At 36.7% G+C, this 27790-nt stretch overlaps 1 protein-coding gene across 1 annotated transcript in view; it reads left to right on the top strand.

Annotated features, from left to right (window-relative positions):
- The first annotated feature begins 25 nt into the window (after positions 1-25).
- Positions 26-27790, top strand: part of RSBN1L (round spermatid basic protein 1 like) — a 65266-nt gene continuing 37501 nt past the window's right edge. The window contains exons 1-2 of the mRNA XM_040260752.1: positions 26-648; positions 20554-20670. Coding sequence (XP_040116686.1) covers positions 72-648; positions 20554-20670 — 694 coding nt within the window. The 5' untranslated portion in view covers positions 26-71. The remainder of the gene's footprint in view (positions 649-20553; positions 20671-27790) is intronic.

Genomic DNA, 27790 nt, shown 5'->3' with positions numbered 1-27790 from the left:
GCCCCCCAAGGAGAGCCCGCCCCTGCCCCGCGCCCGGGAGCCGAGGAGAGTAAATACAACAGGAGCGCAAAATGGCGGAACCGCCGAGCCTAATGCAAGGCGCCCCTGCCGCCGTCTCGGAGAAAGAATCGTTCGGCAAAGTGCAAGCCCCACCCCGGGACCCGCCGGGTCCTCTGTCCGCCAAGAAGATCCGGACTGAGGAGAAGAAGGCGCCGCGTAGACTGAACGGAGAAGGAGCCAGCAGCGGTAACAGCAGGCAGCTGCAGTCTCCCGCCGCACCTTCGCCTCAGAGCTATGGCAGCCCTGGGTCTTGGAGCTTTGCCGCTCTGTCCGCTGCCCCCTCCCCGTCGTCTGCTCGGAGCAGTTTCTCCTTCTCCGCTGGCACGGCCGTCCCCTCCTCTGTCTCTGCTTCCTCCTCTCAGCCGGTGCCGCGCAAACTGCTGGTGCCTCCTACGCTGCTACACGCTCAGCCTCACCATCTCCTGCTGCCCGCCGCCGCCGCCGCCGCCGCCGCCTCGGCCGGCGCCAAGCCGCGCAGACCCAAGGAGAAGCGAGAGAAGGAAAGACGGAGGCACGGTCTCGGCGGGGCGGGCGAAGCTGGCGGGGCCTCGCGCGAGGAGAACGGGGAGATGAAGCCGCTGCCGCGAGGTGGGTGCCGAAGCCGGCAGCGGGGAGGGGAGGGCGCCCGGGGTCCCAGGCACGAGCTCGCGCCCGCGGGGCGCGGGCTAGGGGCGTGCGGGGGCCGCGTGCGCCAGCCGGGAGCGGGCGGGAGGCTTCCCGTTCACTGCAGGCTGTTTTGCGGTCCCCGTGGGGACAGGAAATGGAGCCTGTAATTTCGGTCGCAGAGTGGGGAATGGCCGAAACTCATTTTCTGTATCGTTTTTGCCTCCTAGTTAATGCGCGGCAGGGTTTGTAGAACTCGATCTAGAGGACCCGCCTGGGTGTGTTTGGCTATGGAGGGAGATTTGAGGAGACGGGATCGGGAAAGGTTTGGTCTTGTAAAAGATGTGCTTGACTATTAGACCGTTTAGACATGGTCACGAATTTATATTTGTGACATTGGCTCCCAACGCCAGAAAATCCTATCAAGAAAAGGGGTGTGGAGAGTATTGGCGTCAGCTGGAAGCTACCAGAGGCCTGAGCTTTTCATCCCTATTAGGGAAATGAGGTAGTGTGCAGGGCCTGGAGTGTGCTGTTTCATAAGGTACCCTCCCTCCACACTTCTCTCCCTTAAGTATTTTGAGTGGTCCTCTCTGAAATATCACCCTTCAAAAAGAATTTTCAGCCATATTCTTTTTTTTTTCTTTCTTGCAGCAAATGATAAAGTCAGGAACATTGACTTTTTTTTTGGCCAGACCAAATACTTGGCTGCAGAATGTTTTAGCATCAGAGAATGGCAGATTCGTTACTCTTTATTTTTTAAAATTTATTTTTAAATGGAGGATAATTGGTTTACATTCTTGTGAGAAAGGCACATTCTTAAGCACTCTTTGCAGACAGGACTACACGGTCTTCTTTTAAAATGTAGGCTAAGCATATATAATTTTCAGAAAGTATTTTTGTAAAATAGATAGTCCTGTTTAGCCATTTCATGCACAATGTTTTGAGAGTGGTACACGTGGAGACTGGTTGAAAATTAGATTTTTATGTGATCAGAAGCTGAAAGCACGTAATGATCTTTATTATAAATGTACATTGATACACGGTGTTGTCAAAGTATGTTTTAGGAAAAAAATGAAATGTCAAGCATTACTAATCTAATGGTACCTTAGATCATGAAAAATTCTCTGTATTTTTTCGTAGTTTTAAAAAAATGCTGCACATGAGTATGTAACAACAGTGTTACTTCTATGGCCTGCCTGTAGCAAATTTTTGATATCTAAGCATAGCCGTCAGGTACTCTGGCACAAGATAAAAGATCTCACAGATTTGAAGAGTTTTGTTTCTAGAAAAGTGGTTTTGAGGATGGGATTTGTAGTACTTTTAGTCTGAGATTTTAGGTGATTTTTGTTTTAAAGCAATTTTGTTTGAATAATTACATTTAAAAGTTGAAAGTGCCTGGAAGTCCGCATTTACAGCTCAATATTAGTCTTACTTGTGATGTGTAAACAGTGTAATTGCACTTCTAAGTTCTTTGAGGAAGTGAATATGAATATAACATTGTCAACGTATTGGAATGGCTGAAAATAAATAAGGATCTTTAATAATTCTAACTCAAAAACTGGAGCACATAAATCACTTTTAAAGTGAAATGGCTGTTAAAGAAGAAGTTTTCTAATCTTAAATTGCATTTAGAATCCTCTGAAGGCTATAGTTTACATTATTAAGCCTGAATATAAGCAATGATAGCTTTTACATTAAGATGTTTTTTCATGATTTATAGGTTTTTTGAGTAGTGACAAGATAGTAATACTATGGTAAAATTTTCTCTTTCTTGGATGGAAATGCTGTTTTTATAGAGAGAAAACTAAAAGTCATTGAGGAGGATTGCTTTTAGTGTCTTGATGGTAAATTTCATGATGAAAATCTGATCGAGCCCCCAAACTCCATTAAACAATTAAGCTCCTGTATTTATTAGTAGAGTTTTTTTAAAATAAGTTTTCAGTCAGAACTGCTGCATTTTTACATTGGCTACCATTCCAGCAGAAGTTATTTGGATTAAATGAAAGTGTGTGTGTGAAAAGTAGGGCATTTAGTAAATGTTACTTGAGTCAGAAGCATGATTTTTAAAAAAAAAAAAACCTTATAAAAGATGGGTCAGTCCAGATTGAGGACAGATCTGTTGACAGCATATCTGAAAGTTAAAAGTGATGGACAGGGGGATTATAAGAATTTACCAGTCTCAGCCCATTAAGTATAAGGAGTGATGCCTCACACACCTAAAAACTCTGAGGCCATCTTGTCATAGTGCTGGAGTTGACTTGCATGATAGCCTTAGTCATCAAGTAAAAGTTAAATTTCTTTCTTATAAAAAGAAAAAGTGGAAAACATCTTAGATTTTTAAAATTATGAATAAGCAAGTTTTGCTGTATAAAGAGGTAATCTAAAGAGTTCACAGCCCATTTTCCTGTAAGACTGATTATTAACTGATAAGTGTAGAAGATAAAAATGAATATTTGCTGGTGTCCGCCATTTAACTTACAGCAAAAAATAGAATAGACATATTACTAGATAGCAAGCTGCCTTAACTGAATCCAGTTACCAATAAAACTTGTACCGATTTTCTGATTTTTGTTAGCATTTTTGCTTTGCCTTTATTAACTTAGTTCCTTAGAATGACCTTGCAAAGGAACAAAACCAGGACATTTCACTAATTTTTCACCTTGAAAGTGTGGTTAAAGAATTTAATGAAAATAGAGGCTTTCCTTAGAATTGAATAATTTGATAAATGTAAATATCAGTGATTTTAAAGGGATAGATGTTCAAAGATTTTTCAAACTGGGCTTTTTCTTCATCTTTCTAATACTGTTATTTTGCAATTTTAGATTAAATTCAGGTTAAGAGTATTCATCATTCTGACCAAATATTTGTCACTGGTGAGATAGTAGTTTACTGTGATTTTATTTTATTGTGTAACCTTTTGTTTTCCATACTTTGTTTTTTCATTTGCTAAGTTTTGTCTCTCTCTGCCCTCTAGCAGCTCTATAAAATGCTTCTCAGTACAATTTTCCACATGGTCAAATCTGTCAGATGAACTTAGCAGTTCCATTTATTCCTGTAGTCATCCCTTCTATAGCTGTCTTTCTTCCCGCTTTATTCTGGTTTGTTCTCTGTTTAGGCCTGCCTCAAAGCTGTCATCTTGGGACATTCTGGGAGTTTGTTTCGCTTTTGTTGAGTCCTTTTTTCCTGGATCCCATGCCTTCCTTTTGGTTTGTTCCTTCATTTTGGCTTGCTTGGGAAGGTTTATTTCTACCCTCACACTTGACTGTTGGGCTGTTGAGAGATTTCTGTATTGGAAATTATTTTCCGTTAAAAGTTTGGAAGTATTACCTTATTGCCTGGCTTCCAGTATTGATGTTGAGAACTTTGATTTCCAAACAGCTGTCTTCTGTTCTATTTGGGAGATTTCAGTCCTTTAACCAAGTTGTAAAATTTCAGATGTCTTTTTAAAAAAATGTTTTATGAGCTCTTCTCTGTCTATATTATAGCATTTTATTTCTTTTTCACAGGTACAGCATCTTCTGTTATCTCTTCAAGGATATTAATTATAGTTTCTTTGGCATGTTCTTCCATGCCTTGCATTGTATCTGCTTCCTCTAACTTTTTTCCTGTTTGTTTTGGTCTCTTTCTTTTTGCTCAAAGCTTTCTTCAGATCTGTGTGATCCTTCGCAGTGCCTTTATAATCAAGAGAATGATTGAAAGCTCACTGGGCATGCATGAGCATGCGTGAGTGCCCAGTCACTAAGTCCTGTCTGACTCTTTGCAACCCATAGACTGTATAGTCCCCCAGGCTTCTCTGTCCATGGGATTTTCCAGGCAAGAATACTGGAATGAGTTGCCATTTGCTCCTACAGGGTTTCTTCCTGATCCAGGGATTGAACCTGTGTCTCTAGGATTCGCAGGCAGATTTTTTTACTGTTGAGCCACCTGGGAAGCCCTCTCATAGCTTAGTGACTACTGAACTCCCTTATTTTTTATCTTTTGTTTGTCTGTTTTCCTCTAGGTGGTTGGTAAGAGGGCTTTCAGTTTCTTCCTTCATTTTTCTGTTCATCTGTATAAACGGAATAGTGGAGAGAGAAGAGGATTGGCAGAAGTAATGAGTTTTGATGTCAGGGTTCTGATGCTGGATATGAGAAGAAAGCTACAAATCTCACTGATTTATAAGTTTTCAGTAAATCTGCCTGTTTTCATACCAACATGTAATTTCTCCCTTTTTCTGTGTGTGTCATCCGAGACTGGAGCCACACTCTGATTCAGTTTTGCAGAATACCTCTCATTCCCTTAGTGTGTGTGTGAGGAGGAGGGGGCGTGTGGAGAGGTGGGGAGGGTGAGGCAGTATGGTTCTGTCATCTTGCCTCTCCCAGCACTTCGAATTTCTAAGCCTTTCTGAGGTACTGTGGTGTAAACAGAGTTGTTTCTTATTATTTCTTTCTATAAGGATTTATATTAACCTTCTTTCATTATGCTAAGTCATTTACTATTCCACCATCAGCTTTCTGTCTTTGTAAGTTGTATTTCAGGTTAAAATTATAATTTCACATAGTTATATTAAATATGGAATTTATGTTTTCAATTTTTTTTTTCCTTCCCCTTATTGTTAGGGTCTGTTTTTCAAGAAAATATCTTAAATTTTAGCCTTATTTTGATTTGTGCCTATTTGTGGGACACTGGTGGTGAAATGCCTTAATCTTTTTGAGCTCATACTCATCTGTTATTATAGGTATTCCTTTTCACAGCGTGAAATTACCTGAACCTGGCATATTGTAGGCGTTTATAGGGATGTTAGTCCCTAACTCTTCTTTCCTATAGAAGACATTGAAGACATTTAGTTTGACTTAATTCATGGGTAGGTATAACCTGTATAGTTTTCCCATTGGTATCCAGGTTTCTGGTATACCAGAATTTTTGGTATTAGTATGAGCCATACTAACTTGTTCAAAGAAGTTTATATTTCAGAAGTTTATATTACAGTTAATAGTAACTCATTCATTTTTCACCATCCTCAAATGAATTAAAAATTTCAAATTATAGATAAACTATATAAATAGGATATTGAAAAAATAGTACTTGGTTTTAGAGTAAATCAAGATTGCTGGGAGAAATATCAAAAACCTCAGATATGCAGATGACACCACTCTTATGGCAGAAAGCAAAGAAGTAAAGAGCCTCTTGATAAAAGTGAAAGAGGAGAGTGAAAAACTTGGCTTAAAACTCAACATTCAGAAACCTAAGATCATGGCATCTGGTCCCATCACTTCATGGCAAATAGATGGGGAAACAATGAGAGAATATTTTTTTGGGCTCCAAAATCACTACAGATGGTGACTTCAGCCATGAAATTAAAGACACTTACTCCTTAGAAGAAAAGCTATGACCAACTTAGACAGCATATTAAAAAGCAGAGACATTACTTTGCCAACAAAGGTCCGTCTAGTCGAAGCTATGGTTTTTCCAGTAGTCATGTATGGATGTGAGAGTTGGACTGTAAAGAAAGCTGAGCACCAAAGAATTGATACTTTTGAACTGTGGTGTTGGAGAAGACTTGTCAGAGTCCCTTGGACAGCAAGGAGATCCAACCAGTCCATCCTAAAGAAGATCAGTCCTGAATATTCATTGGAAGGACTGATGTTGAAGCTGAAACGCCAATACTTTGGTCCCCTGATATGAAGGACTGACTTGTTGGAAAAGACCCTGATGCTGGGAAAGATTGAAGGCAGGAGGACAAGGGGACGACAGAGGATGAGATAGTTGGATGGTGTCACCGACTCAATCGACGTGAGTTTGAGTAAGCTCTGGGAGTTGGTGATGGACAGGGAGGCCTGGCTTGCTGTAGTCAGTGGGGTCACAAAGAGTCAGACACAACTGAGCAACTGAACTACAGTAAAAAGAATTCTGATGAAATAATTGTGGCTTATGTAAAATTTTTTTTGTGTGTGATTAAGGAGAATTAATAATAAAAGTACATTCTTACCAACTAAAGTAATTTTTAATCTCTTTAAACATTATTTTGAATACATTAAGCTTTATACATGTTATTTTTTTTAATTGTAGGTTGAAAATATTTAACTTTTTATCATGAAAAAATCTAATACTAAGGAAACCAGAGCCATATGACTTCTGGATCTATCCATCATCCTGTTTTCAACAATTACCAACAATTTACAATTCATGTTTTGTTTCTTCTCCTCTGCTTATTTTTGTTTTTTGCTCAAGTATTTTAAAGCATATGCTGAATATATATCATTGACCCCCAAATAATGAGCATTGAATTTTCTTTTCATTATAGAATAATGCTTATAAAATTTAAACAATTCAGTATATATATTGGTACTTTAAAGAGGGGCTTCCCAGGTGGCGCTAGTGGTAAAGAATTTGCCTGCCAGTGCAGGAGTCCTGAGAGATGTGGATTGGATCCCTGGGTCAGGAAGGTCCCCTGGAGTAGGAAATGGCACGCCACTCCAGTATTCTTGCCTGGAAAATTCCATAGGCAGAGGAGCCTGGCGGCTTACAGTCCCTGGGTCTGCGAAGAGTTGGACAGAACTGAGGGACTGAACAAATACTTTTAAAGACGGCAGTTTTCTTCCACTCCCAAACTATCAGAAACAGTATTTCAGTATCTCCTGAAATAAATAAGCTTATGTATTTTTTAGATTCTTTTTTAAAAATTATTTTCTTAAATTCTAGTAAAATACACAACATGAAATTTACAATTTTAGTCATTCTTTTTTTAAAAAATTCTGGAGGCTAATTACTTTACAATATTGTATTGGTTTTGCCACACATCAGCATGAATCCGCCATGGGTGTACATGTGTTCCCCATCCTGAACCCCCCTCCCACTTCCCTCCCTGTACCACCCCTCTGGGTCATCCCAGTGCACCAGCTCCGAGCATCCTGTATCCTGCATCGAACCTGGACTGGCGATTTGTTTCACATATGATATTATACATGTTTCAATGCTATTCTCCCAAATCATCCCACCCTCGCCCTCTCCCACAGAGTCCAAAAGACTGTTCTATACATCTGTGTCTCTTTTGCTGTCGCGCATACAGGCGTTTTAGTCATTCTTAAGTGTATAGAATACTGGCATTAAGTACACTCAAATTGTTATGCAACCACCACCACTGCACCAGCCATTTTCAGAACTTTTTTCTTCTTCCCAAACTGAAACTCCATACCCATTAAAGAATTACTCCTCTTTTGCTTCCCCACTGCTCACCCCAGCCCTACCTAGCCCACCACCATTCTACTTTCTGTCTGAATTTGATGACTCTTAAGTACCTTGTATGAGTGGAATCAAAGTATTTGTCCTTTTGTGACAGACTTACTTCATTTAGTATAATGTCTTCAGAGTTCATCCATGTTGCAGCATGTGTCAGAATTTCCTTTCTGAAGGCTGAGTAATATTCCATTATACGTATATACCATATTTAGTTTATGCATTCATTCTTTGATAGATGCCTGAGTTCTTCTATTTTTTTGTCTATAATGAATAATGCTGCTATGAACAGGGTGTACAGATACCCAGTTGAATCTCTGCTTTCAATTCTTTTGGGTGTATACCTCAGAAGTAGAATTGTTGAATGCTATAATAATTTTATTATTGTTGTTACATTTATAGTTTGCCCATAACTATTTTTATAGCAGTTGCACCATTTTACATTTCCACCAGCAGTCCCCAGAGGTTAGGTTAGCTTTGTTGTTTTATTGTTGTCATTTTTAAGGTTAACTCTTTAGTATCTGAAAACTAAATAAGTAAGCAAACAAACCCCCATAACAGCTAATTGATGAGATATTTGCAAAGTCAGTGTGCATTCAACCACATCAATATAAGGGGAAAAAAAATGAGGGGTTTGGTGGGAGAAAGAAAAGGCTTTTATTGAGTGCTTGTCAGGTGCCATGGTGTTAGCTTAATATTTTTCCATTAATACTTGGAGATTTGTTTATCATTTTCAGAATTGCATAGCTAATGTCTGAAGAATTTGAATCAACCCTGTCTCTGCTAAGATCTAAGACTACTTTTTTACACAGTGCTTCAGTTAACTTGATTTTTTTCCTTTTACACTGTGATAACAGAAAGAGAGTAAAGATGAACTTTTATTTTTACAAATTATTTTTCCCCTAACTTTTTATTATAAAAAAATTTAGAATTCAGAGAAGTTGAAAGAACAACATGATGATCTTGTGTAGATTTTCCTTACTGCATTCCTTCTATGTTAATATATTTTTTTATGTCAATATTTTATCATGTATTTTCGTTGAATCATTTGAAACTGAGTTGTAGACATCATGGCACTTCATTCTTGCATATTCCAGCCATCATGTCCTACAATTAACTACATAACCATAATAATAGAACATTTAAGAAACTTAATATAGCCAGTCCATACGCAAGTTCTTCCAGTTTCCCTCAAACCCCTCATCATACTGAAACATTTTCTGTTTTTTTTTTTTTAATCTAAAATTATTCTGGTTACATTTTCCATATGATAAGTTGACTTTTTGAAAATACCAGTTTAAGATATTTGTTATATATTTTTCTATTTTTATGATTTTTAAAGGGTTGCTTTATTGTCGTAGCATTGAATTTGTTCCTATGTATTTCTTATAAACTGAAAGTGAGGTTTAAAGGCATGATTGATTTCAGATTAAATAGATTTGGTGAGAATATGTCACAGATGTGCTTCATATTATAGCCCATCAGGAGGCCTGTAATATTCAGATTTTGTTGTAAGAAATCATGTTACATTTGATCACTTGGTTGAGATGACCAGTGTCACCATTTTAATAGTTTATTTTTCACCTTGTATTTAGTTTATAATCTGTGGGGTGAAACTTTGCGAATATCTACTTTGCCAATTGTCTTTTACCTAAAGACTTTAGTATTAACTTCTTGATCCCTGCTTGAATTAGCCATTTCAGTTCAGTTCAGTCGCTCAGTTGTACCTGACTCTTTGCAACCCCATGAACCACAGCATGTCGGGCCTCCCTATCCATCACCAACTCCCAGAGTCCACCCAAACTCATGTCTGCTGAGTTGGTGATGCCATCCAACCATCTCATCCTTTGTCGTCCCCTTCTCCTCTCGCCCTCAGTCTTTGCCAGCATCAGGGTCTTTTCAAATGAGTCAGCTCTTCGCATCAGGTGGCTAAAATATTGGAGTTCCAGCTTCAACCTCAGTCCTTCCAATGAACACCCAGGACTGCTCTCCTTTAAGATAGACTGGTTGGATCTCCTTTCAGTCCAAGGGACTCTCAAGAGTCTTCTCCAACACCACAGTTCAAAAGCATCAATTCTTTGGCGCTCAGCTTTCTTTATAGTCCAACTCTCACATCCATACATGACTACTGGAAAAACCATAGCCTTGACTAGTCGGACCTTTGTTGGCAAAGTAATGTCTCTGCTTTGTAATATGCTGTCTAGGTTGGTCATAACTTTCCTTCCAAGGAGTAAGCGTCTTTTAATTTCATGGCTGCAGTCACCATCCACAGTGATTTTGGAGCCCAGGAAAATAAAGTCAGCCACTGTTTCCCGATCTATTTGCCATGAAGTGATAGGACTGGATACCATGATCTTCATTTTCTGAATGTTGAGCTTCAAGCTAACTTTTTCACTCTCTTTCACTTTCATCAAGAGGCTCTTTAGTTCTTCACTTTCTGCCATAAGGGTGGTGTCATCTGCATATCTCAGGTTATTCTGGTTAGGATAAATAAGAATTGATCACTTCTATAATTTAGCTTCCTTCTTATCTCTAATAATTTCATAAACCTAACTTGGGTTATTAAGATTATTAAGCAATAATCAGGCCTTATTGACTTTGCAAATACTGTTCAGTGCAGATCAGAAGTCCTTTCTTGGTTTTTAGAAAGTTAAAAATTGCCTCTTTTTCATTTACATATATACTTATGACTTCATTTTCTGTCTTCTCTGTTCTGTGATGAGGTAGTCTGGTGATTCTCCTTTATTCCTGGGAATATTTTTTCTACAGTTCTCCATTCTTATTTCTGACCCATTCTGTTACCCTTTGAGCCAGCTGCACAGCTTTCATACTGATATTTTCTTGTGTTGCTCTTCTGCGCTCTGGGTCCTGTTTCCTATGTCTCAAGTCTTCTTCCTTCTTTGTGTACTCCTTTACTTCAGCATACCCTCAAGTAACTTCCTAAAACAGGATGCATGCATGATAAAAATTTTGAACTTTTGCTTATCTTAAAATGTCTTCCTACATTCTTGATTCATAGTTTGGCAGATTCTAGAGTTCTAGGTTAGAAAACATTTTCATTCTGAATTGTAAAGGCACTGCTGCAGTACTGCTTTCTAGCGTCTAGTATTACGTTGAAGAGTCCAGTTACACATTGTTACCTGATATATATATATATTTTTTATCTTCTCCTCCTTTGGAGGCTTTTCGAGTCTTGTCTTTATCCCCAGCGTACTGCAGTTTCGTGAGGGTGTGCTGGTGCAAGGTGGGTAGAGTGTGGGGGAAGGGGGCTACAGTGCTGAATGCCATTCTTTGTACTTGTCCGTTAAAGAATCTGCACTTTGGAGACTGATTTTTTGGGGGGGGATTTATTTATTGATTATTGGAGAAGGAAATGGCAACCCACTCCAGTGTTCTTGCCTGGAGAATCCGAGGGACGGGGGAGCCTGGTGGGCTGCCATCTATGGGGTCACAGAGTCGGACACGATTGAAGTGACTTAGCAGCAGCATTTATTGATTGATATTTTTCTTATACAGTTGTTTCTTTTTTGTGAAATTTGAGTTTGCTTGATACTGGAACTCCTGAATAGATCCTTTGGGTTGCTTTATTTTCTGCTACTTCTCACTTCTTTTTCTGTTGCTCTGCTTTCTGGAAGATTATCTAAACTTGATCTCTTTTGGTCTTTTAATTAAGCCTATTAGTTTTGCTGTTGTATTTTTAATTTTCAAAAGTTCTCTTTTTAAAAATTTTCTGATGCAGTTCAGCTTAAATATTTTAGGAAAGTACAATCAGCTTGTATTTACCTTGCCTAGGGTATCTGGGAGAAGGCTGTCGCTACCCACTCCAGTACTCTTGCCTGGAAAATCCCATGGGTGGAGGAGCCTGGTAGACTGCAGTCCATGGGGTCTCAAAGAGTTGGACATGACTGAAGCGACTTAGCAGCAGCAGCAGCAGGATATCTGAGTCTTAGGCCTGTTCACTTTTTTCAGAAAATGAATGTTCAGTGTTTGCCTTAAGGGGTGAGATTGAAATGATCACTTGAATGTTTGGGGTGAGGGTAAGAGAACTGGGAAATCAAACTCTTTCTCATATAAACTTATAAACAATTTCTCTTGTTTTAAGATCCTTGTATGTGTGTATATGTGTGAATACATACAAACATAACAGATGTATACACATAAATGTGTGTGTGTTTACATATACATATGCACAGTATACATTATACGTCAAACTTGGGATTCTTTTATAGGTTTACACTTACATATATCAATTTGCAGTTTTCCTCCAACGTATTTTGAAAATTTTGCCTGTGAAGTTAACTATTATTTAAACATGATTTTGAGGGGGCTTCCCAGGTGGCGCTAGTGGTAAAGAACCCACTTGGCCAGTGCAGGAGATGTAAGAGACGTGGGTTCAGTCCTTGGCTTGGCAAGACTCCCTGGAGGAGGGCATGGCAACCGCTCCAGTATTTTTGCCTGGAGAATCCCATGGACAGAGGAGCCTGGTGGGCTAGAGTCCGTGGAGTTGCAGAGTCGCACATGACTAAAGTGACTTAGCACGTATGCACACAAACATAATTTTTAATGACTTCATAATCTTCCATTTCTTAATATACCCAAATTTAACTAATTTTCATTATTAAACATATAGTTTTTTACTATTAAAAATAATATAGAAAAAGAATAATATAGGGTGAAGACCCGTTTTTTGCAGAAAAAGAATAATATGGGGTGAAGACCCATTTTTGTGCAGACTTGGTTTTCTTTTTATTAAATCCTACTGGTGGAATTGTGGGATAAAAGGAATGATGGGTTTTAATATTTTTTCAGTGTGTTGTTAAATTGCCCTTCAGTTGACTCATTAGAGAAGACTCTGATGCTGGGAGGGATTGGGGGCAGGAGGAGAAGGGGACAACAGAGGATGAGATGGCTGGATGGCATCACCGACTCGATGGACGTGAGTTTGAGTGAACTCCGGGAGTTGGTGACAGGGAGGCCTGGCGTGCTGTGATTCATGGGGTCGCAAAGAGTCGGACACAATTGAGCGACTGAACTAAACTGAAGGCCATCAGTTTATACTCATTATCATTGTGTAGAAGTACCTATTTACTTCACCTTTGCCAAGCAGCACTAGTTAAGAAAAAATTTTGTGTTTATATAAGATGATGGACAGTTTGTGATACCTGTAAGTCAAATCATTATGTTTTATACACCTTAAACTTATTATTCAGTGATATATGAATATCCCAATAAAACCGGTCAGTTTGATAGGTGAAAAAAGTGATTTTACATTATTTTAATTGAGTTTTTCTTCATGTTTATGGGACATTAACATTGTTTGAAATGTGCTTGTTTTATGTGCTTTGTACCTTTTTCTATTTACTGTTTTCTTTTTAAGATTTTTATTTTTCTGTTTATAATATTTTCCTTTCTTGGTGTTAAATTGTAAGAGTTCTTTGTGTAAAAGCAGCTCTTTGTAAATAAGAAATTACCCCATTGTCTTTTGGGAAAAATTATTTGTCTTTATTGAGGCTAATCCAGAAAAGTTTTGGATTCCTGCTGTTGTTGAAGAATAGCTTCATTAAATCTTAAAACTGTTTGTCAAAAATGACCAGGTCACTTAGAAAAGGGATATATATACATTTGAAGGACTAATCCTGAAAGGTTTTCAGGACTAAGAATTCCCTTTCTTGCCGTGGAAAAGAAGGAAGAATTAACAAAGATCAACCTAGAGTACCTTACTGGAGAGAAAGTCATGATGAACTATAGAAAATAACAGTAATATCTCACTTTATTGCAGGACTTCTTTCATGCATCAAACAAGCATTTATTGAGGGAGAACCATCTCTGCCTCACGGAATGTACGCTGGTGGGAGCAGGAATGATGCTAAGGAGAGAGATCTGTTTGTAGCTATAGCTAGAATACAGTGTGAGATGGAGAGCCTGCTTGCTGTTCAGTGAAGTGTTAGTGGACCTGGTCTAGTTTCTTAGCACAGAACAAATGAGAATGAGCCCATCAGTGACTGCCAGAAGTTAGAGCTGCCACCTCTTTTCCCTGGGTGATAAATGACAGGTGAAACAATAAAAATGAAATGATTCTCAATTGCTGTTTTTTCTTCTGTTTTTGAAGGCAGTATGAATATGACAGTGAAAGTTACAATGAATTATATTTTTGAAAACAGTGATGTATGTAGAAATGTAATTAGAACTGTTAAAACATAGGTGGCAATCGTGTGTTATCTGGAAATCTGTGAATTAATTCTGAAGATTCCAGGTGAATGACTTGTTGATATATTTGATCAGTTTCTTAAAGGTATTCACAGTTCTTTTTCTAAGTTTTGCTTTCTTACTGGAGCAGTTCATCTAATATTTGTGTATGCGTGTATATTTTCATCCCTACGTTATTATAATAACATCAATACTTGTGGAGTCTACTGAATTTTATTATAACCAGGTGAAAACAGTTATTCTGTTATTTAAGAGCTGGTTTCCAGGAGACTTCCCTAGAGGTCCAGTGGTTGAGACTTAACCTTCCAGTGCAGGGGGTGTGGTTTCGATCCTTGTTTGGGGAGCTGGGTTCCCATATGTCTTGTGGCCAAGAAATGTAGACCAGAAACAGTATTGTGACAAATTCAGTAAAAGCTGGGGAAAAAAAAAAAAAAAAAAGACGCATTTCCAAAGTGGTGCTTAACATAAGAATCAACTGATACCTTATCAATTTTAAGGTTCTTTAGTCAAGCACTAGAATTCGTTTTTGCCTCTTACACATAAGTGCTCAATAGGAATGTATTGGGTGAATGAAATGTATGTTATTATACATTGCTGCATATATGGTTTATGCTACTAAATCATAAGTTGACCATATGTTTGACGAATCCCATTTATATTTTGTTTGAAACTATTTTCATTAGCTTTCCTTTTTATGTCTTAACTTTTCCATATGAGATATGTCTTTAGCCCATGTGTGTTTTTCCACATACATAATTTATAGTATGCTGTGAGTTGATAATGACTTACTTATTCCTTTTTTTTCCTTCATTCTTCTATTCCTTTGGCCTCTTTAGATTTAAATTGTTTTTGTGGGTCTCTTAGCATCTGTGTTCCATCTGTTCTGTATCCCCCTTTCTATTTTAAAATAAAACTTGTCCTTATGTTAAATTGGACTTTTCAAAACAAATACTTTGGTTGTTCTTATGATGGAATAATTCTTACATTTATTCTAAGAATTGTGATGGGAAGGTGAGCTAGAAATTCTTTCCAAGCCATAGATTAAACCCTGAAAGTTAAAATTGTACAAATTCTTGGTCATGGAAAGAAATAAAAACTTAAGAATGATCGTTGAAGAGCAACCTATTCAGTAAACTAGATGCCAAGGGAATCTTTGTTTTGTGTGTGTGAAAAGACCTAGAAGTGGCCTTTATAAATAAAAATGCATTACTGTGTAGTAGCAGCAGACTTGAGGTTGTATAGACAGTGGAGTTCTCAATTGTTATGGCCCAAAATGTTTATTATACCTCAGTAGTATGGGTAGATAGATAATAGGCAGTAAATGCAGTGATGTTGTCAGTCACTCTTACTGTCTTGGCTGTGTCATTGTTTTGTTTCCATAGGTGCCTTTCATATAATGACTCCACACCTTACTTTTACTTGAACTATTTAATACTGTACTTGAGGGCATATTTTAAGACCCCTTTTTGTGTATTCAGTTCAGTTCAGTCACTCAGTCATGTCCAACTCTTTACAACCCCATGGACTGCAGCAGGGCAGCTTCCCTGTCCATCACCAACTCCCGGAGCTTGCTCAAACTCATGTCCATCGAGTCGGTGATGCCATCCAGCCATCATCCTCTGTCTCCCGCTTCTCCTGCCTTCAGTCTTTCCCAGCATCAGGGTCTTTTCTAATGAGTCAGTGCTTTGCATCGGGTGGCCAAAGTATTGGAACTTCAGCTTCAGCATCAGTCCTTCCACTGAATATTCAGGACTGATTTCCTTGAGCATTGACTGGTTTGATCTCCTTGCAGTCCAAGGGACTCTCAAGAATCTTCTCCAACACCACAGTTCATCAGTTCTTTGGCACTCAGCTTTCTTTATAGTCCTCTCACATCCATACGTGACTACTGGAAAAATCATAGCTTTGACTGGTTGGACCATTGTTAGCAAAGTAATGTCTGCTTTTTAATATGCTGTCAAGGGTGGTCATAGCTTTTCCAGGAAGCAAACATCTTTTTAATTTCATGGCTGCAGTCCCCATCTGCAGTGATATTGTAGCCCCAAAAAATAGTCTGTCACTGTTTTCATTGTTTCCCCATCTATTTCCCATGAAGTGATGGGACCAGATGCCATGATCTTAGTTTTTTCAATGTTGAGTCTTAAGCCAGCTTTTTCACTCTCCTCTTTCATGTTCATCAAGAAACTCTGTAGTTCCTCTTCACTTTCTGCCATAACGGTGGTGTCATCTGCGTATCTGAAGTTACTGATATTTCTCCCGGCAATCTTGATTCCAGCTTGTGCTTCATCCAGCCTGGCATATCACATGAAGTACTCTGCATATATGTTAAATAAGCAGGGTGATAATATGCAGCCTTGACGTTCTCCTTCCTTAATTTGAGAACAGGCTGTTGTTCCATGTCTGGTTCTAATTGTTGCTTCTTAACCTGTATACAGATTTCTCAAGAGGCAGGTCAGGTGGTCTGGTATTCCCATCTCTTTCAGTATTTTCCACAGTTTATTGTGATCCACACAATCAAAGGCTTTGGCATAGTCAATAAAGCAGAAATAGATGTTTTTCTGGAACTCTCTTGCTTTTTCCATGATCCAGCGGATGTTGGCAATTTGATCTCCGGTTCCTCTGCCTTTTCTAAAACCAGCTTGAACATCTGGGAGTTCACAGTTCACATATTGCTGAAGCCTGGCTTGGAGAATTTTGAGCATTACTTTACTAGCGTGTGAGATGAGTGCAATTGTGCTGTAGTTTGAGCATTCTTTGGCATTTCCTTTCTTTGGGATTGGAATGAAAACTGACCCTTTCCAGTCCTGTGGCCACTGCTGAGTTTTCCAAATTTGCTGGCATATTGAGTGCAGCACTTTCACAGCATCATCTTTCAGGATTTGAAATAGCTCAACTGGAATTCCATCACCTCCACTAGCTTTGTTCTTAGTGATGCTTTCTAAGGCCCACTTGATTTCACATTCCAGGATGTCTTTGAACATAAAAGTACTTAAAAAAAAAAAGGAAAATCTGTAAGAAAATATATTTATAAATAAAATCTATAAAAATTGGATCATGCTATATTACAGTTTTATTTCCTGAGAAACTAGTTTAATTTTATTCTGCAAAAATATATTCTGTTGTAGATTTATAGCTCATATTCTTTATTTGCCATTAAAATTCTATAGTTGTTTTAATCTTTGGTGTTAGAAGTGAGGATCATGGTTACCCTTAGCAGTACTTCATAAAGACTGAAGGGAACACAGAGGGGTACTGGGTGCTGTTTATTTTTGTGAAAATTGAGCGGTTTATGGTACTTACATGTTTTTTTTTTTTCTGTATGTATATTATACTTTAATAAACTTTTAATAGTTATTGAAAAACACTTTTAGGTTAACAAATATTTAGGGGTAATTGGGAAAAGAAATGTGGAGACATTACAGATAACTGTTCTTCAGTTGTGATTTTAAGTGATATGTAACTAGTTCATTTAAAAAGTGTGATTACTTATGCAATATTAACTTATATATGTTTTTAGGCTCCAGCTATTGTGCTGCCATTTTATGGCTCCAGCCTATGATATGATTTCAAGGATTTTAAAACATCAAAAAGTAAGAGTAGTGAGCTAATCTGAAGTATAATAACAGTTTGATCAATTCTAGAACTTTAGAATAAGTTGTATATGAGCATATATCAGAACTGGAAAAGGTTAGTTTTCATTCCAAACCTAAGGAAGGGCAATGACAAAGAATGCTCAAACTACCGCATAATTGTCCTCATTTCACATGCTAGCAAGGTAATACTCAGGATCCTTCAAGCTGGATTTAGACAAGGCAGAGGAACCAGATATCAAATTGCCAACAGCCATTGATCAAATGGAAAAAGCAAGGGAATTCCGGAAAAAGCATCTGTTTCATTGACTATGCTAAAGCCTTTGGCTGTAGATCACAACAACCTGGAAAATTCTTCAAGAGATGGGAATACCAGGCCAACTTACCTGCCTCCTGAGAAAACTGTATGTCAGTCAAGAAGCAACAGTTAGGACCGGACATGCAACAGTGGACTGGTTCAAAATTGGGAAAGGAGTATGTTAAGGCTGTACATTGTCAACCTGTTTATTTAACTTACGTGCAGAGTATATCATGTGATATACCGGGCTGACTAAATCACAAGTTGGAATGAAGATTTTAGGGAGAAATGTCAACAACCTCAGACACACAAATGAAACCACCCTAATGGCAGAAAGCAAAGAGGAACTAAGGAGCCTGTTGGTGAAGGTGAAAGAGGAGAGTGAAAAAGTTGGCTTAAAACTCAGCATTCAAAAAACAAAGATCATGGCATCTGGTCCCGTCACTTCATGGCAAGTAAATGGGAAAATAATGGAAACAGTGACAGACTTTATTTTCTTGGGCTCCAAAATAAAGCCGATGGTGACTGCAGCCATGAAATTAAAAGATGCTTGCTCCTTAGGGGGGAAAAAAAAAACTATGACAGACTTAGTGTATTAAAAAGTAAAGACATCACTTTTCCCACAAATGTCTGTATAGTCAAAGCTATGGTCTTCCCAGTAGTTGTTTAATGGATGTGAGAGTTGGTCCATAAAGAAGGCTGAGTGCTGAAGAATTGATGTTTGCAAACTGTGATGCTGGAGAAGACTCATCAAAGTCCCTTGGACTGCAAGGAGATCAGACCAGTCAATCCTAAAGGAAATCAACCCAGAATATTCACTGGAAGGACGGATGCTGAAGGTGAAGCTCCAATACTTCGGCCACCTGATGCAGAGAGCTGACTCATTGGAAAAGACATCGATTCTTTTTTAAAAATAGTTTTATTTATTTATTTTTGGCCATGTTGGGTCTTTGTTGCTGTGCGCGGGCTCTCTGTAGTTGCAGCACACAGGCTTCTAATTGACATGGCTTCTCTTGCTAAAGAGCACGGGCCCTAGGGTGCACAGGGCGCAGTAGTTGCACTCCCAGACTCTAGAGCAGAGGCTCGATAGCTGTGGTATTTGGGTTTAGTTGCTCCGTGGCGTGTGGGATCTTCCCAGATGAGGGATCAAACTTGTATCTCCTGAATTGACAGGTGGATTCTTGACCAATAAGCCACCAGGAAAGTCCTCAAATCTGTATTTTTAAAAGTAATACATTTCAAAATATTTGTTAAGTACATAGATTTAATGTTTTTTAGGAATTATCTGTTTTAGTAGTACAGAGAGTGGTTCAGTATGGTAGCCCCTGGTCTCACATAGCTATTGAACAGTTAAAGTTGAGCTACTTTGTATTGAGATGTGCCATAAGTGTAAACTGTAGACTGAATTTTGTAATCTTATTATGAGTAAAAGAATGTGAAATATCTCAATAACATTTTTTTAGTGTCGGTTCCCTGTTGAAAAATATATTATTAAAATTAATTTCACTAGTTTCCTTTTGTTTCTAATGGCTGCTAAAAATGTAGATTTACTTATGTGGTAACCCTCATATTTCTATTTGACAAAACTAATCTAGACAGTAATCTAAATAAACATTAGATGATTAATACCTGAATTTAGACTAGTATTTGTAGAAAGAGAAGTATGAAGGGATTTGAAGAAATTATGCCATTGGCATATGTGGTGTATAATCTTGGCTGTTACAGGATGTTTTGCAGTTTTGTGTCATAGCTTTGTAATCGTAGTGAGCTTTTTGAGGACAAGGACTTTATCACTATTTTAAAGTTCTCCTCTACATTGTTGTTACTGAGTGCATAGGAGCTTGATTGAACAAACAAGAATTAAAAGGACATCAAATAATTTTGCAGAAACAAAGTTTGAATTTTAGAATGTGAACCAATGATTCTTTGAGTTCATATATGCTTTATTTTAATATCATAGTATCACTAGTTAGCCAAGTCAGTCATGTCTTTTTTAAAAGATATAAGGGTAAGGAAACTTAACATCTAGTCTTTTATATATATATATATATATATATATGTATGTATATAGTATATATATATCAGACTCTGGGTAGTTTTTTTATATCTTCCTTCATTTAGCCCGGGTGTAACTTATGAAAATTTATCATTCATTTCATTATTTACACATTAGGCCATTGAGAATGAGTATTTTTTCCAGTGTTATGTTAACCAATATGCCCAACTTCAAAACTAGCCCTTTTTCCACTGTAGTTTACTCTCGTGATTAAAGTGAGCCAGTTATTTTAAGTGATTTGAAGTTAGGCTGATGATGTTCCTAAATGAAGTAGGTGAAGAATAATCTGTAGAATAAAATAGAATAAAATTTGTAATGATACATTTTGACAGCTTATGATATATATATTCCAGTGTTTAATATATGAGAGGAAATTTAAAAATACTTCCTAAAAACTTAGAACAACAATTACATCTTTTTTTCATTCTGATTTCCTTGGTGTATTGTAACTTGAGAAATTGGACTGTAGTTCATGAAAGAAATAAAATTGTAAAATGTTTTGAAGTATTTATTTTGTCTTTTAGATAAAATCAAAGACAAAATTAAAGAGAGAGATAAAGAAAAGGAGAGAGAGAAAAAGAAGCATAAAGTAATGAATGAGATCAAGAAAGAAAATGGAGAAGTAAAGATTTTGCTGAAAAGTAAGTTTATATTAAGTGATTTCAGTTGTACGATGTTAACATTGTTCAGTATACTTATTGGCTTAGTGATTAAAATAAGAAATGTTACTTGGTGCTGAATTTTACTGAAAATAAACATTTGTGTTCAAGATATGAAAAGTTAATAGTGGACTTTTCTAATATGTCTTTAATATATTTATTTAGTGAGTTATTGGAAGTAGTAAAGGTAATTATTAGGTTCCTTGAATCATTTAAAAATAGGTTATGTAATTCTGTGTTTACATTACTGGTTTATGGATAATCTAAAAGAAGAGACTAAAGCGGTTTTTACCATGATAGAGAGGCATGGCAGAGGCAGTGATCTTACCAGTGTTTGATGGTAATCACTGTGCCTAGTTTAGAGGGAGCATTTTACTCTGAGCTAAATAACAAGTTGTCCTGTTTCACTGTCTGTTTCTTGCATGCTTAAGAATATCCTCTTTCTGTTTCCTATTTTTTTCTCATTATAACTGTTTTAGTTATTTATTATGTGGGGGTGGATGGTTAGGTAATAATATAGATCCTATCAATAAATATGAACTCTTGGAGAGAGAATTTGTGATAGATAGTTTTAAATTCATTCAGATAGGAAGGTAAGAAGAATCAATGGCATTTGCTTGCTTGATAGCTAGCAAATTCATTAACTGCCTCATCAAGTCAACAATTTGTTGATCATAACACGTTGACTTTTATTAATTTCGTATTGAATTTACATGTGCATAAACCTTTCTGTCTACATATGGGAGAGAAGTCCATAGCACTGTAGGTGCAATGAAATACCTGGTTAATTACATAATTTAAGGTACACAGACTTAGATTCTATGATTTCATTTAACTCTTTGTCCTGTTTCCACATGCTCTTTGGTGCACTTTGGCTAAGCTCTTATTTTCTACTTGTCAGAACTTTATTTTCTAAAAAATTCTTTAGATCCTGAAGAAACATGACAGAGCCAAAGTTGGTGACTACTTGGTTAATGCTCGTGGTCCTTTTGTTTTGTTTCTTTGCCAGTGTGTTTGATATGTGTTGTCCAAATAGATTGTAAGCCTCTGAGGCAGGAATTGAATATAATCACACTAGTGCTATACAGCAGCTTACGATTAACACTTGGAAAGTTTTCTTTCCCTTACCGTATTGGTTTAGTCATTTTTTAAATTGCTTTAGTCACATAGTCATTTTATTATTCGTTTGAGTGTCAGTGTTGTAAATTCCTATGACTTGGTTGAATGTTAAATTCCTTGCATACCATTAATGTGAAATATGTGAACCTCGAAATTATATATGCAAGCAGAATTTTAAATAATCTAAAAAGTGGAGATTTTTCTAGTAATATACAGTGGCAACCTTGATTTTGAAATAAATGAAAAGCTTAAGAGATAATTAAGCTAAACTGAAACCTAGTGATGATAGAGGGGAATAAAAGAGATTTGGAAATAAATTGATCTCTGGGATGACATAGGAAAACATACTTACTGTAAAATGGAGGTAAATAATAATTACTGCCTTTCAGGGTTGTGGAGATTAAATGACGTTAAGTATAGGGGAAGTACCAAGTACAGCATCTAGTCCACAGATATTCAATAAATAGATATGAATCTTTCTTGTTAACATGTACGAAAGATGAACTCTTGTGATTAAAAACAATGAGAAAACTTATCTCTCCTCGGAGGGTAAAAAAAAGTGAAAGTGAAAGTCGCTCAGTTGTGTCTGACTCTGCGACCCCATGGTCTATACAGTCCATGGAATTCTTCAGGCCAGAATGCTGGAGTTGCCTTCTCCAGGGGATCTTCCCAACCCAGGGATTGAACCCAGGTTTCCCAAACTGCAGGCGGATTCTTTACCAGCCACAGGTAGTATGTAGATGATTAAATGAATAAAAACATGATTAATTTGTGAGATTGTGCCTGTCCCATGGTAAGCAGTGAGTAAGTATTAGCTGTTGTTATTTTCAGCACAGTTTGTCCTGCTTGTATGGCCAGCCATTTGCCAAGTGAGCGTTAAGATCAGGGAAAGGCATCCTTTGTTATTGGTGTCCTGAAGCAACAAGAAAATCAGTTAGGTTGGGAGAGTAAGTATGCTATTCTTTACTGCCTTGTGCCCATTTTATGGTTTTTAACTTTTCTTCTCTTTATAAGTTTCACCTTCTGATGATGCTAACATTGTAACTTATAGCAGACACAGGCATGGAGTGGGTGATGACCCTTGAATATCTGAAATAGATGCTAACTCTTTCTCCACACCAGTCTTATTTCCTCCAGATTTTCATTAAAACTGCATTGAGTATGACTAGAGGTATATAGTGATTACATACATAGCAGAAAGGTATTATTAATGGAGAAATCTTATAAATGTATTTCACTGATAAAATAGGCATTTGCTTTATTACAGTTTAAAGGAACAAATAAATTTGAAACATAAGCTTATTTAGCTCATTTTAAAAAGTTCTAATGTCACCAATTACTTTTTCTGAATATACTTATATGTTCCAGTCATTTTTATGTTCTTTATTGATAAAGGTATAAGAACATGGATGTTACCAGTATAGTATTTTTGAGAGTAAATTTTGTCATTATAGCATATCAAGGAGCTTGATGGTGAGCAGGTGAAAAGAGCATTAAAAGAAGCCTATGTTCAAGGTTATCGGTAGTGTACTAAAGGTCATGGGTAGGTAATTCTTGAAAGGAAGAGTGAAAATATTGCTGTGCATAAAAGGAAAGTCATTCCCAGAGACCACAGGCTGAAAATAGCTAAGCTAATTACTACTTTGTTTCTGTATATGATAATAAAATTATGTATATTACTTCCCATAGTGAAGTTGCTCAGTCGTGTCTGACTCTTTGCGACCCTGTGGACTGTAGCCTACCAGGGTTCTCCGTCCATGGGATTCTCCAGGCAAGAATACTGGAGTGGGTTACCATTTCCTTCTCCAGGGGATCTTCCCGACCTAGGGATCGAACCCAGGTCTCCTGCATTGGAGGCAGACGCTTTACCCTCTGAGCCACCAGGGAAGCCCCTATTATTTCCTATATTAAATATGAAACCAGATCCAGTGTTTCTGGCAACCTTTATTAACATTAAAAATATACTAAGATTAGGAATGGGAATTAATTCTAGTGATTTTGTAAGTTTTAAAGATTTTTAAAAAATAACTTGCCATTAGTAACACATACTGGTTTTTCTTTTTTATCTGTGTTTGTGATTTTTTTCCTGTCTCTATCAGAGTGTCTCTTCTGGCTGTGTGTCTATCTCCGTTTCTCTTTGTGTCTGATTCTTCCTTTGGCTATCTGTGCATGTAGGGAGCGCTGGGGTCTAAGTGTTTGATATCTACTGTTCATATGTCTATGGATCTTCAAGGGGAGGGTCTCCCATCAACTATACTTCTATACTTTTTGAGGATCCAGATTACTTAGCAGTTCTTTCTGTTACGGATATTTACCAGGATCCTCTAATAAAACACTACAGTTCTGATGTATTGGGCTCTGTTGGAAGAATTATGAATTGAGTAAATATGTACTTTAAATACCTTTTAGTAGAAGAACATTAATATTCAAAATAGTCTTCTGCCTTAAGTATTTAAAAATTTCCTACATATGTATCTATTGCATTTCATGCATCATTCCAAGATAGGAAATGCATGATTATATAAAACTTAAAAATCTATCTAGTAAAGGCTAGTGTTTGATTTGTTTTAAATGTAAAGAATGCATTTTATCTGTATCCATTGGAGGGGAGGGGTCCCAAAGACTACCCCCAGATTTGATGATTTGCTAGGAAGACTCATAGACTCAGCATAAATTTGTACTCATGGCTATTACTTATTATGGTAGAGGATACAATCAGTAAGGACAAAAGGCACGTGTGGCAAATTCTGGAGGAAGCTAGGCACAAGCTTCCAAGAGTCCTCTCGTAATGGAGTCACACAGGATGCACTTAGTTCTTCCAGCAGTGAATTGTGACAACATATATGAAATGTTGTCTACCTGGAAGCTCATTAGAAACTCAGTAATTAAGGTTTCTGTTGGGAACCGGTCACGTAGGCACCCCGTCTAGTAGCAAAATCGAAGGCTCCCAGAAGGAAAACAGGTGTTCAATGTAAACCATATTATTTGCAGAAACAATGAGCCACTTTTATCAGAGAACAATAATAATCTTCCCAAAATGCAAGTTCTCAGGTGCCAACCAAGGGCCAACCTTGCAAGAAGGCCTTTCTAAGGATGGCACTGTCAGGCATTTTGTGTTAATTCTCTTCTCCTCATGGTGCTCACTTTAATATTTAATTATAATTTGCCATGTAAGTTTAATTATTTGATTTTCAATATAATAATCTTTTGACTAATTTGTTATTAGCTAGCATTTCTCAGTTTCTATTATACTACAACTATTTTCATCCATCTTTATGACTAAGAAATGAACTATTGTACCTGTTTTATTTTAATGTAACATGTATTCTGAATATTTTCTGTCTTTTAAAAAATGTATTAGGTGTAAATGTAATATATTTTCATTCAAATGAAATTCTGCTCATATTGGCAAGCTATTTAATTTGTGCAATTTTACATTTATTTCCAGTTTAGTTATTAATTATACCTAGAACAATTAAACTGTTTTAAATTCTGGGTTTTTTTTCATTATTGATTTTATTTTTTTTAAGTTCTTTTCTAATTCACTACTGTCTTTTTTCCTTGACTCATTTGGATTTCACTTACATATATAAACTTCTTTTTATCTTTCATTTTGATTAACTCCCTATTTTAACTTTTTATTACTAATTTTGTTCCTAAGATATTAACTGAATCTGATGTTTTGATCATTTATACCTGGGTAGCAAGTATGAATTTGTTAATATATTTTTAACTTACTTACATGTAGACTCTTGAGAAAATTAACACTTTGCATTTTATGAATTTGCAAACTTGTGCAATCAATAATGTTATATTTTTCATTTTGCTTTTCACAGTGATACCACTTTGGCCTTCATTTCATACTCATGAATTTTCAGAAGAGATGGTTAATTATTAACATTAAACTTTCCATTTTTAAGAACTGCTGTGAACTTGAGAGAATTTTTATGCTTTCTGAGTAAAGGTTAGGATATGATGAAAAACTGACTGAACTGGAAACAGGGGATAAGCCTATAAATGTCAGGTAGTCTGTTGGTGAGAGAAATCTTTGTATTCATGGATTCGTTAAATGTTCACAGGTAGCAATGTACTAGATGCCAGAAATGCCAGGAGGGATTCAATGATTGGTGAAAAAAAGTGTTTCACTATGAATTCATTAAAGTTATTTGTTTCACTCATACATTATCCTGAAGGATATATGTTATACAGATATCCTGTGAATGAAAAAAATAATAACTTTGTATGACTATATCATATGTATTCATATATGTAGAATATGTAATAACAGTTTATTAGTTTAGAGCGAAGATATTTCAGTTCCAAAGAAAAATGAAAATAATGTAAGAGTTGTCTTTATAGGATGGGTAAGAAAGTCCAGTAGTGAGTACTGGGGCAAGGCAAAGATGTTTTGGGGAAAGGAAATAACTTTACCAGTAGTAGAAAGATAAAGTAGGATTAGGTATGTTTCATAAGAAATTGTAAGTAGTGTAATTGACCAGAGCATGGGGGTACTTGAGGACACTGAATTTGGATTCCAGACTGAAGAGATTGTATTTTACTTGGTAGTCATTGAGAACCCTTGAAAACAGTTGAATCAAGGGATGAACATGATCAAAACAATATATAAAACTTATAGAATTAGTGTTATGGCTGTAGCATTAAGGATGAGAGTTAGTCATGAGGTTTTTAGATCAGAAGCTAAGGCATAGTAGTATCGTGGAAGTTAAAAATAATCAAGGATGAGGTGGGTAATTACATAGAACCTTGGAGAGATCAGGAAAAATGATTTGAGAGAATATCATTGGATTTGATATTTGAACAATCTGGGATGGTAAATTTGAGTAGACTGGAAACAGACCCAGAATTTTTTTTTTTTTTTTCAGACCCAGAATTTAAAGGATAGAAATAGTCATGGAATAAAGATAAGACGTTGGTGGATATAGTGGTTCTTTATGAGGAGTTTGATGGTCAAAAGAAGAGGCGAGAACTTTAAGCAGGAGTTTTGGAGCTGGTGGGAGGGACTTGTTTTTGGAAAGTAGGCAGGACATCTCATTCACCAGAGAAAGAAAAGAATGCTAGAGATATGTGAAGATTGGAAAATTTAGATAAAGAAGCAGGTTGTGAAGATTTAATTCATGACTGGTTATCTTTAAAAGTGAAATAACAGATGGAAACAGTGAATCCTTTTTTTTTCTCCATTGTCATCTTAATAACTTTTTTATTTTGTCTTAGGAACCACAATATTTTCTTGTGAGGATATTTGTTCTTTTCTGTGTTTTTTATTGTCTAGAAATAAATATACTGTGATAATATTGTATTTAATATGTACACTTAAATTCAATAGCTGTATAGCCACTGTACATTAATCTTTTATTCTTTGGATTTCTAAATTTTTGAGCCTAGTGTCTACTTACCTTTGGTTACGGAGGTTCATTAATATATAAACTTATTATTGACCCATTTCTTTTTCTTTTCTTTTTCTCTTTGCCAGTACATGGATATCATTTGTACTTAGGACATGAGAAATTATTCTGATTTTGTCATCTCTTATGGTATCTTGCTGGGTTTTCACTGGGAATTTTGTAGACTCTAGTAGATCTAGAATAGCCCATTTTAGATTAAAGAGTAATTTATGGAGAAGGAACTATGGTAAAGAGCTAAGGAATTTCTGTGTTTGTTGCTCATATACTATGCAAGTGTTTTTCTCCTTTGCTGATTTGTAAATCTTGACACCTGTATGTAATTTTTAAGAACTTAAAGTAAACAAGATACATATCAATGGAAAATATCTCATGTCCTAAATGCAGGGCATTCATTGTTCACATTGGCTTTTCTTCAGCTTTCCATTTCTGATTTTTATTTAAAATTTGAAGACTATGATTTCTAAAACATTAATTTCATCACTTCATTAAATACTGATTGAGCATCTACTTCATGTTAGAATGGTACCACTCACTGTAAGCATAACTGTCTTAAGCCTTCC

The sequence above is a fragment of the Oryx dammah genome, unplaced genomic scaffold, assembly GCF_014754425.2.
Source record: "Oryx dammah isolate SB20612 unplaced genomic scaffold, SCBI_Odam_1.1 HiC_scaffold_18, whole genome shotgun sequence".
NCBI lineage: Eukaryota > Metazoa > Chordata > Mammalia > Artiodactyla > Bovidae > Oryx > Oryx dammah.
The sequence above is the reverse complement of the archived record's forward strand: the minus strand, read 5'-3'. Positions and strand labels throughout refer to the sequence as shown.